Here is a 15493-nt window from a genome sequence, read left to right as displayed (position 1 = left end):
CTCCCTCCCAAACACACACACTCACTCACTCTCTTTCTTTCTTTGTCTTTTTTTTTTTTTAATCAAGCATTTTTTATTGATAGGAAAACATGCAGGTACACCATAGACATATTATCAAAAGGCCTACATACATACACATACTTATATGCTAATATATTTATCTTTGATGTCATTCTCTTTCCTTGTGTTGCAGGTAGCAGGAATGTACAAAGCACAGAGCCAGATACAGAACCAGGCTAAGACAGATAAAGGAGAGGAAGATCCAGAGGATTTCTACTGAAAGTTGTCATATTATGGCATTGGAAGCTGCTCAGTTTTTGTACTTTTGTCAGTGTGTGTCTGTTAGCGTGCGTGAGCTTTGTGGGCCTACTTTTGTCTGTGTGTGTATGTGAGCTGATATGAGCTTGGTACTTTTGTTATCGTGTGTCTATGAGTATGCATGGGCTTGTATCAAGGTGAAGAATAGTTGCAGTTGTTGTAGTGTTGGATTGTTGAGACCTGCGCTTCTGAATCATTTCTTTTGTCGTTCATTCTTGATTCTCTGTCACAGATTATCTCTCAGCCCGGTCTAAATTTTCATGTTTTTAGTAACTCCCTAGTCTTGTTTCATCCTCGCTGAAGGTAAAAGTCCTGTACTTGTAAAAATGAGCCGTGGATTACACACACAGGCAGTTACGAAACACTGATTGCTGATTTTGATGGTTCAGTGTCAGTCTGTGTGATGTTAAGATTGTATTTATCACATATATATATGTCTCTTCTCCATGCCTTGGTTTCATGAATGGGTGTATTCAGAAATCTAGAAATGGAAATTTCCATTTTATTTCTGCTCAAGCTTTGCCATTTTTACTGTGGTCAACTCATGTTTGCTGTTCTGGCATAGATTTAGTCTGTCTGTTTATACATCTCACGTCATTGTTCATTGTCCTCTTTTTTGCTTAATATTTTTAATGTGCTTATATGAATGGTTTTGATAGCTCAAGTTGTCCATTCTACCCAGCTTAGAAGTAGAAGGTGAACTTTATCATGTCACACAGTGATGTTGAGAAAGACTGAATGGTTTAAGCGGACTCCTTATATGTGTGTTTTGGCAGTGAATACAATTTTCACTGTTTGGGTCAATGCGTGTTGTTTTTGTAATGATTGATGAATATTCATCAATTTTAGTTTGAACTTTGGGTTTGGAATTGAATATGCATGCAATGGTGTGTGAGAGTGTGGGTGTATGTATGTTGTATGTGTTGTGTGCTTGGGAGCTAATATTTTAGTGAAAATGAGAGGAGAGGAGGAGACATGTTGCGTTGTTCTGATCCTGTGTAGTTGCTTTTTCTCCCTAAATCAGCTGCTTCTTCTTTCCTATCAAACATCTATCGTCCTTATCTCCCCTTCTTCTTTTTTATGTTTGTTACTCTCTTGTGACACCTCTAATCTTCTGGCGTTCATATGACCTTATGCAGTTGCGAGCGCCGTAAAACCTCTACTAAAACTAAAACTAAAACTTAATCAGCAAAGGTGAAGGGTTTCGTTTTTCACGAACTCTACAAGGTTTTTATGGGATGTTTTCAAACTTCAAAAAATGTTCTTGATGGTTATGGTTTCTCTGCCAGGTAGCTCTTTTAACGGAGTCGGCATTGAAAGAGCAGAGAAAAAGAAACATCTTTGGAATGCAGTTGAAGATAACCAGAGGTGCCAATTTTCTGCATGTAAATTCGATTTTCAGAAATTGCCCAGATTATGCTGGCCTTGTGCTTGTCATATTACACTTTGTAAAAAAATAATCTTGAAAGATGTATTAAACAATATGGTCTGTAAATTTTTTTGTCCTTTATGTGTGTTTTCACAGGTTACTTAATTACTTAATGTTCAGGATTTTTTGGGGGTTTTTTGGTAGCCAGTTGGCACCTATGTCTGAGAAATGAAATACCATTCTCTTTGTGGTAGGGCTTAGTTACAACTGAAACTATGCTCCTTCACCATGCTCCTCTCTATTGTGGTCTAGGCCTCAATCTGTGTCTTGCTATGTGTGTCTTGTGTACATGGAGATGTGGTGGATGGTTCAAGATATGATAGATTTGTCTGTCAATAGTAAGAATTGTACAGTATTGATGATGCACATTAGAGGAATAAACTTGTATTCATTTTATGTCTTGTTTTTTTGTTTGTTTTGTTCCTTAGCGTTATGTTGTAGGTGTGAGCTCGAACCATACTGGATTAGAGCTGGTCATACTAATAATAGACCACTCTACTGGCTGATTTTTCATCTTTGCTTTCCTTCCAACGGAATTAATATTCCTGTGGGTAGTTGGTGGGAGCCACTGATAGGTTCTACTTCTTCACATTCCCTCTGTTGTTTCTGTCTGTCTGTCTGTCTGTCTGTTTGTCTGACTTTTTGCAGGCACCCCCCGGGGCAGTGCCACTGACGTGTTTTTAGGCCATTCCCAAAGGGGGAACATTTCTCGTTCAAACATAGAATTGTAAATGGGCTGACTCATGTCACGCTCGTAACTGTGCCCGATCTACAACAGGGAACTGCTGCTATTTCTTTCTGATCCTTACTATTGTCATTTTCCTCTACTTCTTTTGTATGTTTGTCACTCTCTGACCTGCTATATCCGGGGTGCCTTGATAGTCGAGGCAGACCTTGTGCTGTTGAAGCTAGAGAGGTGAGCAGCCTAAGTCTGATTCCCTGTAAAGACTTCTCTGTTTACATCCACCCCTTGGCGCTCATATGACCTTATGCAGTTGCGAGCGCCGTAAAAAAGACCTCTACTATAAATTTATTAAAAAAGAAAAATGTCAGGCCCTGAATGACCATTATTGTGTCAATGTGCTTCCCTTTACTCTAACGAACTGTCTCTACTTAACTGTGGTCTAGATCTGTATCTTGCAAAGTGTTTTTGTGTACATGATATTCTGGTAGGCCCAGAACAACATATTTAGGGAACCTAAACAAATGGGTAACAGGGAAAGATCAGGGAAACGTAGCTTTTTTTTAGAGCATCCGAGCAAAGGAATGAATGGAGAATCATGATCGCCGATGTCTGTCGCAGATCTGGCACTGGATGATGATGATAGTCTAGTGGACGGTTCAAAATTTGACAGCTTCTTGTCAATAATAATTGTACAGTACCGGTATTGATGCTCATTACTAATGTCATTGGAGGAATAAACTTGTATGTCTTTTTTCTTATTCTCTGTCTTGTTTTTTCTCAGCAATATGTTCTTTCTATTTATTAGTTCTTTCTCTCTGTTCCCTCTTCCACTGTGACATCATAATTGGTCAGCGATGCCGACAGCAAGCAGGACCTCAGTATTCACTCCGGGGTTTTTGAACAATGCTGATTGTGAGTCGTTGAAGAAATGTCCCAGCAGACGTGTTTTGGCACGGTAGCTGGTGGGACATTTCAGGAATAGGGCCTACCAGGTCCATTGTCTCGTCCTCCTCTCTGCAAGCTCGACGGGGCGGATCAGCAGTATGTTATGACTGAGCTGAAACGAGACCTTGTGGGTGTTTGGCGGGTGTTCTGGTGTGGTTTGTTCTTCTTTCCTATCAAACATCTATCATTCTTATCTCTTCTCTTTCTTTTTCGCGTTTGTTACTTGTAACGCCTCTAATCTTCGGCACTTATAATATATGACCAAATTGTGTTATAAGTGCCGTGACACGCTCTCTAAAACTAAACTTAATAGCTAGAGAGGTGAGAAGAGTTAGTCTGATTCCCTGTAACTGTAAGGACTTCTCTGTTGACATCCCCCCCTTGGCGATCACATGACTTTATGCAGTTGCGAGCGCCGTGAAACCTCTACTAAAACTAAAAGACTGTTCCCAGGGTTCCAATGCCCAGTCTTCTTGGTCACTTTAAAGACATCCTGTCATCTGAAGAAAAGGTGAAATGGTATAGGTTTAACACTTCTATCAGCACTATTTAGGCTATTTAAGAGGCTGGACCTCTAGTTTAACGTCCATTTCTGAAAGGACCGAACCATAAAAGAATTTCATGTAAAGTGCCTTTCCAAGGACACAACGTCGGACTGAGCTGAGGCTCGAACCCCGAACCCACAACCTCACGATTACGAGTCCAGTAGCCTAACCACTAGACTACCGACGCCACTTTGGCATCTGAAAGTCAAACAACAGTATTAATTCAAGGAAAAGAATAATGATAAAGTGATGGTAAAGTGAACATGTGTGTGATGGTGCTTAATTCCCGCAGGCTCTAATCTAAACACTGTACAATGCGGAATTATCTTTCAGTTTAAAAAAAAGTAAAGTTGTTCCCACATCCAATCCGGACATTGGGGATTGCCTTGTTAGTGAGACAACTTCATGAGCCCATGACATATTGAGGTAGGGTGGCCAGTTCCTTTCCACGCCACCTTTACTTCCCCAACTCGAAGTCAGGTACCCGTTGCTGCTGGGTGGGAAGGAGGGTGCGAAAAAAATTCGTGCCCGAACCGAGGCTCGAACCCGAATTTTCCACTTCGAAGACGAGCGCACTAACCGTTCTGCCACCACACTTTCATTCAGTTCGGCTGGCAAATTCACATGGATGGCTGGTGCCTCTATAAATAAATCATTGATAGTCAGGTCGGGCGGCTGGCAAATCGAAAGACAGAAGATGTACGTTGTGACACACACACAGAAGGGCACGAATGCAGGCTCGGAAGCCCACCTCTTAAAAATGATCTAAACTGCGTCTATGGTGGGCCTTTAAACATCTAAATTTTTAGAAAATACACCCCCCCCAAAAAGCTACAAAAAACAAACAAACAAATAAACAAACAAACAAACAAGACACCCCCCCAAAAAAAAATAAATAAAATAATAGATAGCATTTGTATAGCGCATATCCCCGCTCAACAGCAGGCTCTATGCGCTTTACACTATATTATTACCCCAGCAGACCATAGAACACTCCGAAACATTCTCAGCTTCCCGGGAAGCATACAGTGCGAGCAGCCGATTAAGCGCTCAAACACTAACAAACTGACAAGATCTTTCGCTGTCTATAGCCGGGTACCCATTCCCACCTGGGTGAAGTGAGGAAAATTCGTGTAAAGTGCCTTTCCCAAGGACACAACGTCGGGCCCTTGGCGGGATTCGAACCCACGACCTTACGGTTGCGAGTCCGAGAGCATAACCACTAGGCTAAAACTAAAAATAAACCACAACAAAAAATAACAACCAAAGACAAACCCCAAACAAACCTAGATTTGGTTGCATTTTGTCTGTTGCCGGGGTCCCTCGACTCCGAGGAAAATCCGTCGGCTATTCCAAGAGAGGCTCGATATCAATATCTTCTACTTATTATTTATATTGCAGTGTTTGCAGTCTCATTCTTTCTCTCACATGACATGAATTACTATGGTTTTAAAGGCACATCTTTTAATACAGCTAGACGATTATATTAAGAAGAACGGGGAAAAAAGCAAAAAAAAACCCAAACAACTACGGCCCTGCTGATTCATCAGAGGAAATAAATAGTAGGCTACGTTTGCAGCCCACACCCGAGTCATAATGCTATGTCTGAGCGTGCCAATCTGCCACTGAATCAAATAGCCAATAAAAAATTAACCAAAAACAACAAACTATACCCCCCCTCCCCACACACACACACAAAACAACAACACAAAAACCCACAAACAACAAGAAAACAAACAAACAAACAAACATGAATTTCTAAGTTTTGTTGTCACGTTACATCATGCATGAAGCTGCTGACCTGGAACTGCCCTGTTCAATACTGTTTAGATAGGCCTGTATGTTTAAATTAGTTTTAGTAAGAGTTTGAAGGTACTTGCAACACAATAAGATCATACAAGTGCCGAGGAATAGAGGTGTTACAAGAGAGCAACAAACATAAAAAAAGAAGGAGAGATAAGGACGACAGATGTTTGATAGGAAAGAAGGAGTAAACCACACCAGAGCACCCGCCCACCACCCACTGGCCTGTATGTGACACGACATGAAGCAGTAGCATCCGCGTGTAGCATTATTAGCAGAGCCTCAAAGTTTAATTAATTAATGCTAATTTCCAAAGATTTGCATCGGTTAGTAATTTATAACTAGTATCGAGTTTCAATGTTAGGCGCAGGCTTGGTGTATTTTATCCACTAACTGCCCCGGAATTATTAATGACGCGTTGAGTTTTTAGAGTGTATATGTGTTTTAAAATTATAGTACTGGACAGAGCAGATCATAGCACAGCGCATTATTAGATGTCCCTTGGTGAATTCTGGAAGACCATCAAAAAATCAAAATTAGTGGTTTAGAGTGATTGAGGCAAAGGCGGATTTCATTGTGTAAGTTTGATGGACTGACTACCAGTGGCCCCCTTCTTTCCGATATCGTGTTTTTGTGGATTTTATTTTTGTTTCAGGTTTCTTCCCATGTACGTCAAACGGTGAGTTGTCGGTGTCCTTGGCAGGGGCAGCACGAACGTATAACCAGGAGGATCTGACAAAGGTCGAATGAGGGATTCGTTATGCTTAGTTTTTAGTTTAAGTAAGAGGTTTACGGCACTTGCAACACGATAATGTCACACAAGTGCCAAAGATTAGAGGTGTTACAAGAGAGGAACAAACGTAAAAAAGAAGGAGGGAGAGATCATGGTGACAGATGTTTGATAGAAAAAGGAGCAAACCTCACTAAAGCACCCGCCAAGTACATGCCCGTATTCCTTATACAGCAGGGAAACCAACTCAGTGTCTCTTTGTGTTATTCCCAACAGTGTAACTTTAACAGTCGCTACCAAATTAACTCATTTGTATTTGTAAGGCATCGTGGTGAAATCATCAGGAGCTCGTCAAAAATAATGAAATCAAAGAACTGGGTATTTTTCTGCCTCTTTGATAATTTTTATCTAATATTTTTTTCTTTTCTTTCATGTACTTGTAAAAACACATACGCTGGCTGGATTTTACTGATAAACGTTGATTAAAGGCACACAATCAGCAGTTTCCAAGGACTCTCAAGCTTTGGAAGTCACCAAATTCTGGCGTCCATTTTCTCACTAATTTTATCTTTGAAACCAGTCGGCCCCCACCTCATCCAATCGTAAATATCTCAACTACTATAGTTAAAGATAGGTGGGTATCTTTTTCCACCCAAAGCAAGACAAATGAACAAGCTTTTAAATAAAACCAATAACTCTATATGCCAAAACAATTGACGAGCTCCTGATTCCAACGCGTTGTGCCATATTTTATAAATTGCCAATTTTCAGCGCCAAAACCTGGACACGGGACAAAAGAAAGTAGTGTAGAATGAGTTGGGTATTTTCTTTCTTTTTTTTTCTTGTTTGGTAAGTGTTTTGCGGCGCTCGCAACTGCATAATGTCATAGGAGGGCGCGGACCCACCAAACGTTTTCAATCGCCAAGTGATCTTTAACGTGTGCAAGTTGGGTATTAAGAATTATACTTACTTGCGTTTCATTATAATTGCCCCCTCCCAAACGTCCCAGTGACAGCTATATGCACTGTTTGACCAATGGAGAGAGGTATATATGCACAACCTGTACGATTTTATTATGGAAAATTTATTTGATAACTCTAGACGAATTTATTATGTTGTTGCTAAGTATGTCATTTATGATTTATGCGGTTGTCATGGAAGTCTCTCCAGTAAAATGTTTCTCTTGTGTGACGTGGGCTAATGGTCTCAAACACTGAATAAATACTCACTTACTCTATCTACTTACTTACTCTACTTCCTTCCTTCCTTCCTTCCTTCCTTCCTTCCTTCCTTCCTTCCTTCCTTCCTTCCTTCCTTCCTTCCTTCCTTCCTTCCTTCCTTCCTTCCTTCCTTCCTTCCTTCCTTCCTTCCTTCCTTCCTTCCTTCCTTCCTTCCTTCTTTCCCTCCTTCCTTGCTTGCTTGCTTGCTTGCTTGCTTACTCCCCCCCCCCCCAAACTGCCTATGCTGTTTCTGTAGCAAGCACTGATAAACAAATTCTTTGAATGACTCAGGTGCTGACAGGCAAGATATGTGTCTTATGTACTCACTGACCTTTTTGATTCCAGAAGAAGGTTATCCAGTTGTCATAACCTTTGACCCAACCTCTTCATGTGAGTTCAATCGTGTGACATCGCGGTGAAACCAGGCGCTCGTCAAAATAATGACATTCGGAGGAACCGGAATTTGTTGTTTTTTTTTGGCTCTGGGCATTTTCAAATCAAATTTCTATTTTTGGACTCAACACCTTTTATGTCAACATATGAACACATTAATGCGTGGGCGTTACTAAAAACGTTGATCAAGAGAGAAAAAAAGAAGTAAATTTGCAGTTTCTAGTCAATGTACGCCCAGCTTTGGAATTCACCAAACGTTGGTGGCTATTCTCTCGCTGATTTTACAACTGACACCAGGAACCCCCCCCCCCTCCAACCCCCTTTCAATCTCAAATAATAATATATCGACTTCCGATCAAGATAAACGGGTTTTTATTTTTATCCAAAGCATCGTAGATGAACAGGCTTTAAGAAGATGGTACCAATAACTCCACATGTCTATAACGCGACGAGCGCCTGATTGCACCATGTTGTGAAACAATTTTTCAACTCAGAATTAAAACTGATAGTTTTACAACAAGTAAGATAACTAATGATCTCCATTCATAACTCATGTAATAAATTCCATTCATACCTAATGTTATAAATTCTTTATCTTTTTGTATACATGTATTATTTTTCAGAGATCTATCGTCCAGTACTGTCTGTCCAGAGAGATGGCGAACTCATCAGGTAACGCTCATGCACGTGTTTACAGACAGACATGGCAGGAATGCTTATCTTTTCGGAGAATTAAATAAAACCCTGATAGATGCAATCAAACCTGTCTAAGACGTTCACTCTTTGTCGAGGAGAAAAGTGGCCATCTTAGAGGGATGGTTGTGGCTTGGGTAGCCTAGTTGTAGTTGTTGGGCTATCGGACCCATAATCGTGTGTTTGCGGGTTCGGGGGTTCGAGCGTCAATTCTGTCCGACATTGTGTCCTTGGGAAAGGCACTTTATTTTGTTTTGTGTTGTTTTAGTTAGGTTTTCGGAGCTCGCAACTGCATAAGGTTATATGAGCATCAAAAGTCACTTTACACGAATTTCTCATTGGCTCGGTCTTTTCGGAGATGGACGTTAAATTCGGAGGTCCCGCCTCTTAAATAGCCTACTATTGTTGATAGGGACATTAAACCGATACAATTTCACTATTTTCACCAGACAGTTGGCCCGTTGCACATTGTCATTAGAAGATAATAATGTAGAAAACAAAAACAAAAACAAAATAATTAAAAAAACAAACAAACCCGCAAGAGTTGAAGTGGGAAGTGGTCCTTTGCACAGGCAATTGTCTTGGACAGGTGGTCGATGGAGCAGTTCCATTGTCTTATTCTGTGTTGTTACTGTATGCTGTTACTTTTACTTTCACTTTTCCATCTCCTGTTGCGTCTAGGGGAGATGCAGATTTTTATGGTACACCATCTCTGAAGCTCTTTCGGTTGGGGTATTATAATTTCTCAGGGTTTCCTTGACTCCCTCAATCTGTATTTTGCGTCGTCTACCAATTCCTTTATAGCCTGAGCACACACAAAAAAAGTCTTGGTGTAAGGAGTTCTCGAGGCTGACTGGCAAGCTGACGTTCGTAACAGATGGCCAAACCATTTAATTCTGTTTTTCTATGAAATGTCAGCAGGACTTAGTGCTTCCGATTTTCTTTATAGCCCTTCGGTTGTTTTGGTTTTTGTTTCTTGTCATATCATCCGATGTCTCTAAGCGTCCACTATGATTATCATTTTAAAAAAGGGGAGAGGCTGCCAGAAAAGGTGTTCAGATGCCTTACTCCTATACTGTTATTTTATCTCGTCTGCACTCCTTTATTGTCATTTTTAACTTATGTGAGCTTACATTACTAGTGGAAGGGGTTAACCTATTTAACATAGCTCTGCGGGTGGTTGACGGGTGCACTATTGGTGTGGTTCGCTCCTTTTTCATGTTTAAAAACCTTTCGTCCCTATCTGATTCTCCCCTCCTTCTTTTCTATGTTTTATACTCTCTTGTACTTGCAACACCTCTTATCTTCAGCACTTATACGACCTTATCGTGTTGCAAGTGCCGTAAAACCATAGTAGAATAAAAATTAGCTCTGAAACTCAATTCACATATTGGCGCAAATAGAAATGCTACAGGAATATCATTCCCTTTGGACTATTGGACTATATAGCTATTCTAAACTCTCACGTAACAAAACACCCAAACCACTAAGAAATACCCTAACTCGTAGTTTTACCTAGATCTACGTGAGACAAATTAATGTCGCAAGAAGTCTCATCTTTACTTCGGACCATTGTTCAGTTGAGAGGGCGAAAGTTTATGTTTTGGCATTTCATTCTTTGTTGAGATCTTCCTTGTTCCAAAACACTCAACTTCACTGCTGTAAAAAAGAGGTGGTTTATTTTGCTGATTTTGTAACCGAAGGTTGGTGAGTTACTTGATTGTTATGCATACTGAAACAATTCAGTGCGACGGAGATAAAAAAACGTCCTTATGTTTTTGTTACTTCACAGACCAACTTCTTGGAACATGGCGCTTGTTGGTGTCTGAGATAGAAGGAGTGGACACGGAGTTCGCTGCTGCCCTAATGAGTGAGTATTAATTGTGAGGTATCGTGGTGAAATCGGAGAAACAGGCATGTTTCCGCCAGGTAGATAATTTTTATCGAATTTTTGTTTTTTTGGTTCTATTCCTTTTATGTCCATATAAAAACAAAGTCCCAAGGAAATTGTACTGAAAAACGTTGATTAAAGGCAAACAAAATGTACATTTTCCATTTCCGAGGACTCTCAGGTTATGGAAGTTACCAAACTTTGGTGGCCATTTTCTCGATAATTTTACCTCTGAAATCAGGCGACTCTGAACTCCTTCAATTGCAAATATTTTGACTTCTATTCTACACAGTTGGATATTTTTTTCCACCAAAATCAAGGCAAATGAACAGGCATTAAGATAATACTGATAACCCCATACGCCTAAAAGTTGACGAGCGCCTGATTCCACCACGACGTGACACAATTGTTCCTAACAAACACCCACGTGTCTCTTGAAAAACAACAACCCACCCCCCAAAAAACCACACAAAACCACACAAAAAACACACAAAAACACACAAAAAACAACAACAAAAAAACAACAAAACCCCAACGTTATCAACCTCGTAGCGACGTTGATCAGTTTTTTAAAAAAAGGATTATGATAGCTTCCTTATAAAAAGGTGCTAGACTTGGCATTATGGGACCCACTCCCAGCACTCTCTTATACACATCCGCATAGCCTACATAAAGAATAATGTATTACTTTAGTCACGTTGATAGATCATACTTTATCCTACAAGTGAAGTTGCCAAGTTGTAATCACGAGTTAACCCTATCCCCCTGCGTTGTATTCTTCACATTTTAGAATACTTCTAGTGCGAAGATCTCCTTGACACTTTCAATATTTCTCGAAAAATTATTTTGACAGACTGCTATCAGAGACCTAGCTAGATCTCTGCAGCTATGCAAAGCATACGGATCGGATTAACGAGTAAATTTCCTCTTTAGAAAGTGGTGGCATAGAGTTCCCCACGTCGTATGGATACGCTAGTAAAACACGACGTACGGAGAGGGTTAAGATAATGCGTTATCATTGGAAGCACTGCACACACGCACTGTCTTTTCAGACACCGGAGTGCCAATAGGCAAAACACACCCGGAACATCTGTGGTGGTTTCAAAGGTTTGTCCCTACTTCTGGATCTGCGGGTGGTTGGAGGGTGCCTTTGGCAGGTCTTACTTTTCTACTTTCCCTATGTTGTTTCTGCCTGTCTGTCTTACCTTTTTCCACAGCGCTAAATGACCGTAATAATATAGTGTAAAGCGCATAGAGTCTGCTGTTGAGCGGGGATATGCGCTATACAAATGCTATTTATTATTATTATTATAACGCTTCTTTAATTTGCTTCTCTTTACTTCAACAATCAAAACCTGTTGGTCTCAAATGGGATATATCACATGTGTCACTGCGCGGTGGAATCAAGCGCTCGTCAATTTTTGGACATATGGAGTCGTTGGTAAAATCTTAAAGCCGGTTCGTTTTTCTTGTGTTTTGGTGAAAACAAAAGAGAAAAAAAGTGAAGCAGAATTGAAAGAAGGTTTTTCTGTAGCTCCGGGTGTCGTGAACTCGTGAACAATGAACTCTAAACACTATATACAGCGACAAAACACGGCATACATAAACATCTAAATTATTTTGTTGATAAACAGGCCAAAAGACTCGAACTCATACGGCCACTGGATTGGGAAACCAAAAGTAAAGCGAAAATAAAATGGGTCCTGAAATTTGCTACTTTTTGAGTGAAGAAATATTTAAGGACAAATTCACTCCACTTGAACTTGCAGTTTGGGAATTCGGAAGCATTCCTTTTGCTCGTGGAAAACTTTCTTGGAGATCACAAAGCTATTATTCCGACTTGGCACAAAACGTGTTAATAAAGCAATGCCGCCAGCTCGGTGCTTCAATGTCTTAAATATGTCTTCTGCACTCACAGCCGCATCTTGACTTTTTCCCCTTTCAGTCTTGGAGATATGATTGAGGAGCCCATTGGAGGGTTTACGATAAAATAAGATACATCTTTATTGTCCAGATCTTGGACTTTTGGTTTGGTGTTTCACCGCGTACAAACAAACAAACAAACACACACGCACAAACACACACTCACACACATACACCAACATGCACACACATACGCACGAGCATGTGCACACCCATATATATACACACACCTACTCTCTCTCTCTCTCACACATCCTCTCTTCCACACACATCTGTGCACATAACCATAACAATATAATACAATGCTTGCACTCACAAATTGGCTCACAGTCACATACATAATATAAATGAACAGTAATTGTAAACATTAACAGTGTTAATTAAGCTAGATAGTAAACACACTCGTTCGCCACTGAGTAGCTAACTTTAAAAAAGACAGTTTCAACAAGATATCAAGTGGTTAGGCTACCGGACTCGTAATCGTGAGGTACCGGGTTCGTGGGTTCGAGTAGCGGGCCCGATGTTGTGTCATTGGGAAAGGCACTTTGCACAAATTTTGCTTACTACACCCAGGAGGCAATGGGTACCCGGCCATAGACGGCTAAAGATCTTGTTGGTATGGTAGTGTCTAAGCGCCTATAAATGGCTGCTTGCACTGTATGCTTCCCAGGAAGATGAGGTTGTTTCAGAATGCTCTCACGTCTGCTGGGGTAATAGTATAGAATGTGAAGCGCACAGAGCTTGCTGGTAAGCAGGGATTAGCGCTATACAAATACTATCTATTATTATTATATATATACATAGCCTACACACACACATACATACATACATACATACATACATACATACATACATTGATACATACACATAAGAAGATATTATCAGAAAATAACATTATGGCACATTTATGTGAATGTATCAAACCTTCTCTTCTTGTCTTTGTTTGCTAATCACAACGTTGGTATTTTTTTTTCTTATCGGTTAAATGTCTTAGCGTCAAATCTTTAAGAAGTCCGAACACAATATGTGAGGCAGCGTGGTGAAATCAATATAACGATGTTGAATAAATCGACATCCCCCCCCCCCCACACACACAGTTTGGCAATTTTTATTGAAAGTCTTACTTTTGGTTCAACACTTTTTACGTCCATTTAAGAACACATTTCTGTGTGGATTTTACCGATAAAAATGGATTAAAGGGGAAAAAAAGAAAGAAAAAAAAGGAGTAAATTTTCAATTTTCATGGACTCTCAAGCTATGGAAATAACCAATTTTGGCGGTCATTTTCTCGGCAATTTTTACCTCTGCTACCAGGAACCCCCTACCCTTTCCAGTCGCTAATATCTCGACTTGTATTCAATATAATTGGGTATTTTTTCATCGAAAGCAAGACAAATGAACACGCTTTAAGATGATACCAATAACTCCGCTTACCCCCAAATTGACGAGCGTCTGATTTTGCGTTATGACTCATATTGTCCAGATCTCGATGAAGCTACAGAGACTCACGTCGGGTTCCTGAAGCGGCCTTACGACGTGACCTACTCGCGGACAGACGACGGCAAGTACTGGATCTCCGTGGCCTTTCACGACCCGTCTATCGTCAAGCCGCCTATTGGACCTTTCACTTTCGGCACCCCTGTGTACACCCAGCCTCCATCCCTATCAAAACCAGAAGTGGTAAGTACCTCTGCCCCCCCCTCCCATTTTTTAGTTTTAGCAGTCTAGTTATAGTAATGTTTTACGGCGGCGCTTGCAACGGCATAAAGTCATATGAGCGCCAATGGGTGGATATCAACAGAGACGTCCAAACTGGGAACCAGGCTTAAACTGCTGACCTCTCTCGTCTCAAGAGCACAAAGTCTGCTTCGACTATCAAGGCACCCTGGAAAAAGCAGTTTACAAGAGTGACAAACATACAAAAGAAGTAGTGGGAAAATAACGATAGTAAGAATGAGGAAAGAAAAAGCAGCAGTTCCCCTTATGTTGTTCCGGCACAGTATGAGCATGACATTGATAGATCAGCCAGAGTCAGAGTCTGTGGTGTAGCAGTTGGCCACTCTGCCATCGCTAGCGGAAAGCCTGCGTTCAGTTCTCACGTCGGGAGGTTTTTGAATCAAGTACTGCATCCGTCTGTCGCTTTCAGCCTAGTTTGGACCTGGCAGGCAGGATCAATGCCGCACATCTGCTAAATGATCCAAATTGTTCTGTTAAAGGATCCAAATTGTGTCGATGGGGGCACAATTTAGATCATCTACATTCGCCTCCCGCTGATCTGCAGTGGACCTATTTATTAGCCCCGCTTTATATTTTCCTTCCTCCCTGACTGATTTCTAAAGGCCAACTTGTACTTATGTACTTGCCATTTAGGAGACGTGCTGGCTCTTGTGATAAAACACCCTGCAGCAAGAAGTCCAAAAATGACGATTATAACGATTTAAGTAAAGCGTACCCCCCCCCCCCCACTCCATTATGAACCGCTTGATCAAGTGCACAACATCCAGAGTCACTGTGGGGGATCACAGAAGGTTGCTCCGACCGTACCCGTCAGACACAAACCAGGCCGTGTGGGATACGTGTCAGGAGAAAGGGGATACTCAGTAAGAGCCAGTCCAATATAGGATTAGAACTCTCCATTGGTGTTCAAGGCCAAAAGCTTGAGGGCTGGAGTACACTCTCTCCTGACTGTGCAGGATCCTCAGAGTGGTAACGAGACTTCTTTGAGATGTTTGCAGCATGGAATGGAGCAAAGAAACTCGATCGGTTGACGTAAAAAATTAATAAAAATGTTAACATGTTGCTGTCTTTTTTTTTGGCCTAAAGTCTATGGGACATACCTCAGAATAGATAGATAGATAGATAAATAGATAGATAGATAGATAGATAGATAGATAGATAGATAGATAGATAGATAGATA

The 15493-nt window shown here is 40.8% G+C and overlaps 2 protein-coding genes across 2 annotated transcripts in view; both read left to right on the top strand.

Moving 5' to 3' along the window:
• The window catches only part of LOC101855220 (DNA ligase 1), a gene marked incomplete in the record, with an annotated part of 87463 nt that extends 85320 nt beyond the window's left edge, over nucleotides 1-2143 (top strand). The window contains 1 exon segment of the mRNA XM_035972873.1: nucleotides 194-2143. Within this exon segment, the coding sequence (XP_035828766.1) occupies nucleotides 194-280 (87 nt within the window).
• A 4068-nt stretch (nucleotides 2144-6211) lies between these two features.
• On the top strand, nucleotides 6212-14247 carry LOC106013431 (the record flags this gene model as incomplete). The annotated part of the gene is given in 4 exon segments (XM_013089151.2): nucleotides 6212-6303; nucleotides 8692-8740; nucleotides 10554-10631; nucleotides 14059-14247. Coding segments are annotated over 3 exon segments (283 nt in total), but the record flags the coding sequence as incomplete, so codon positions are not given.
• Between the last annotated feature and the right edge of the window lie 1246 nt (nucleotides 14248-15493).

Source organism: Aplysia californica, unplaced genomic scaffold, assembly GCF_000002075.1.
Source record: "Aplysia californica isolate F4 #8 unplaced genomic scaffold, AplCal3.0 scaffold00884, whole genome shotgun sequence".
Classification (NCBI taxonomy): Eukaryota; Metazoa; Mollusca; class Gastropoda; order Aplysiida; family Aplysiidae; genus Aplysia; species Aplysia californica.
The sequence above is the reverse complement of the archived record's forward strand: the minus strand, read 5'-3'. Positions and strand labels throughout refer to the sequence as shown.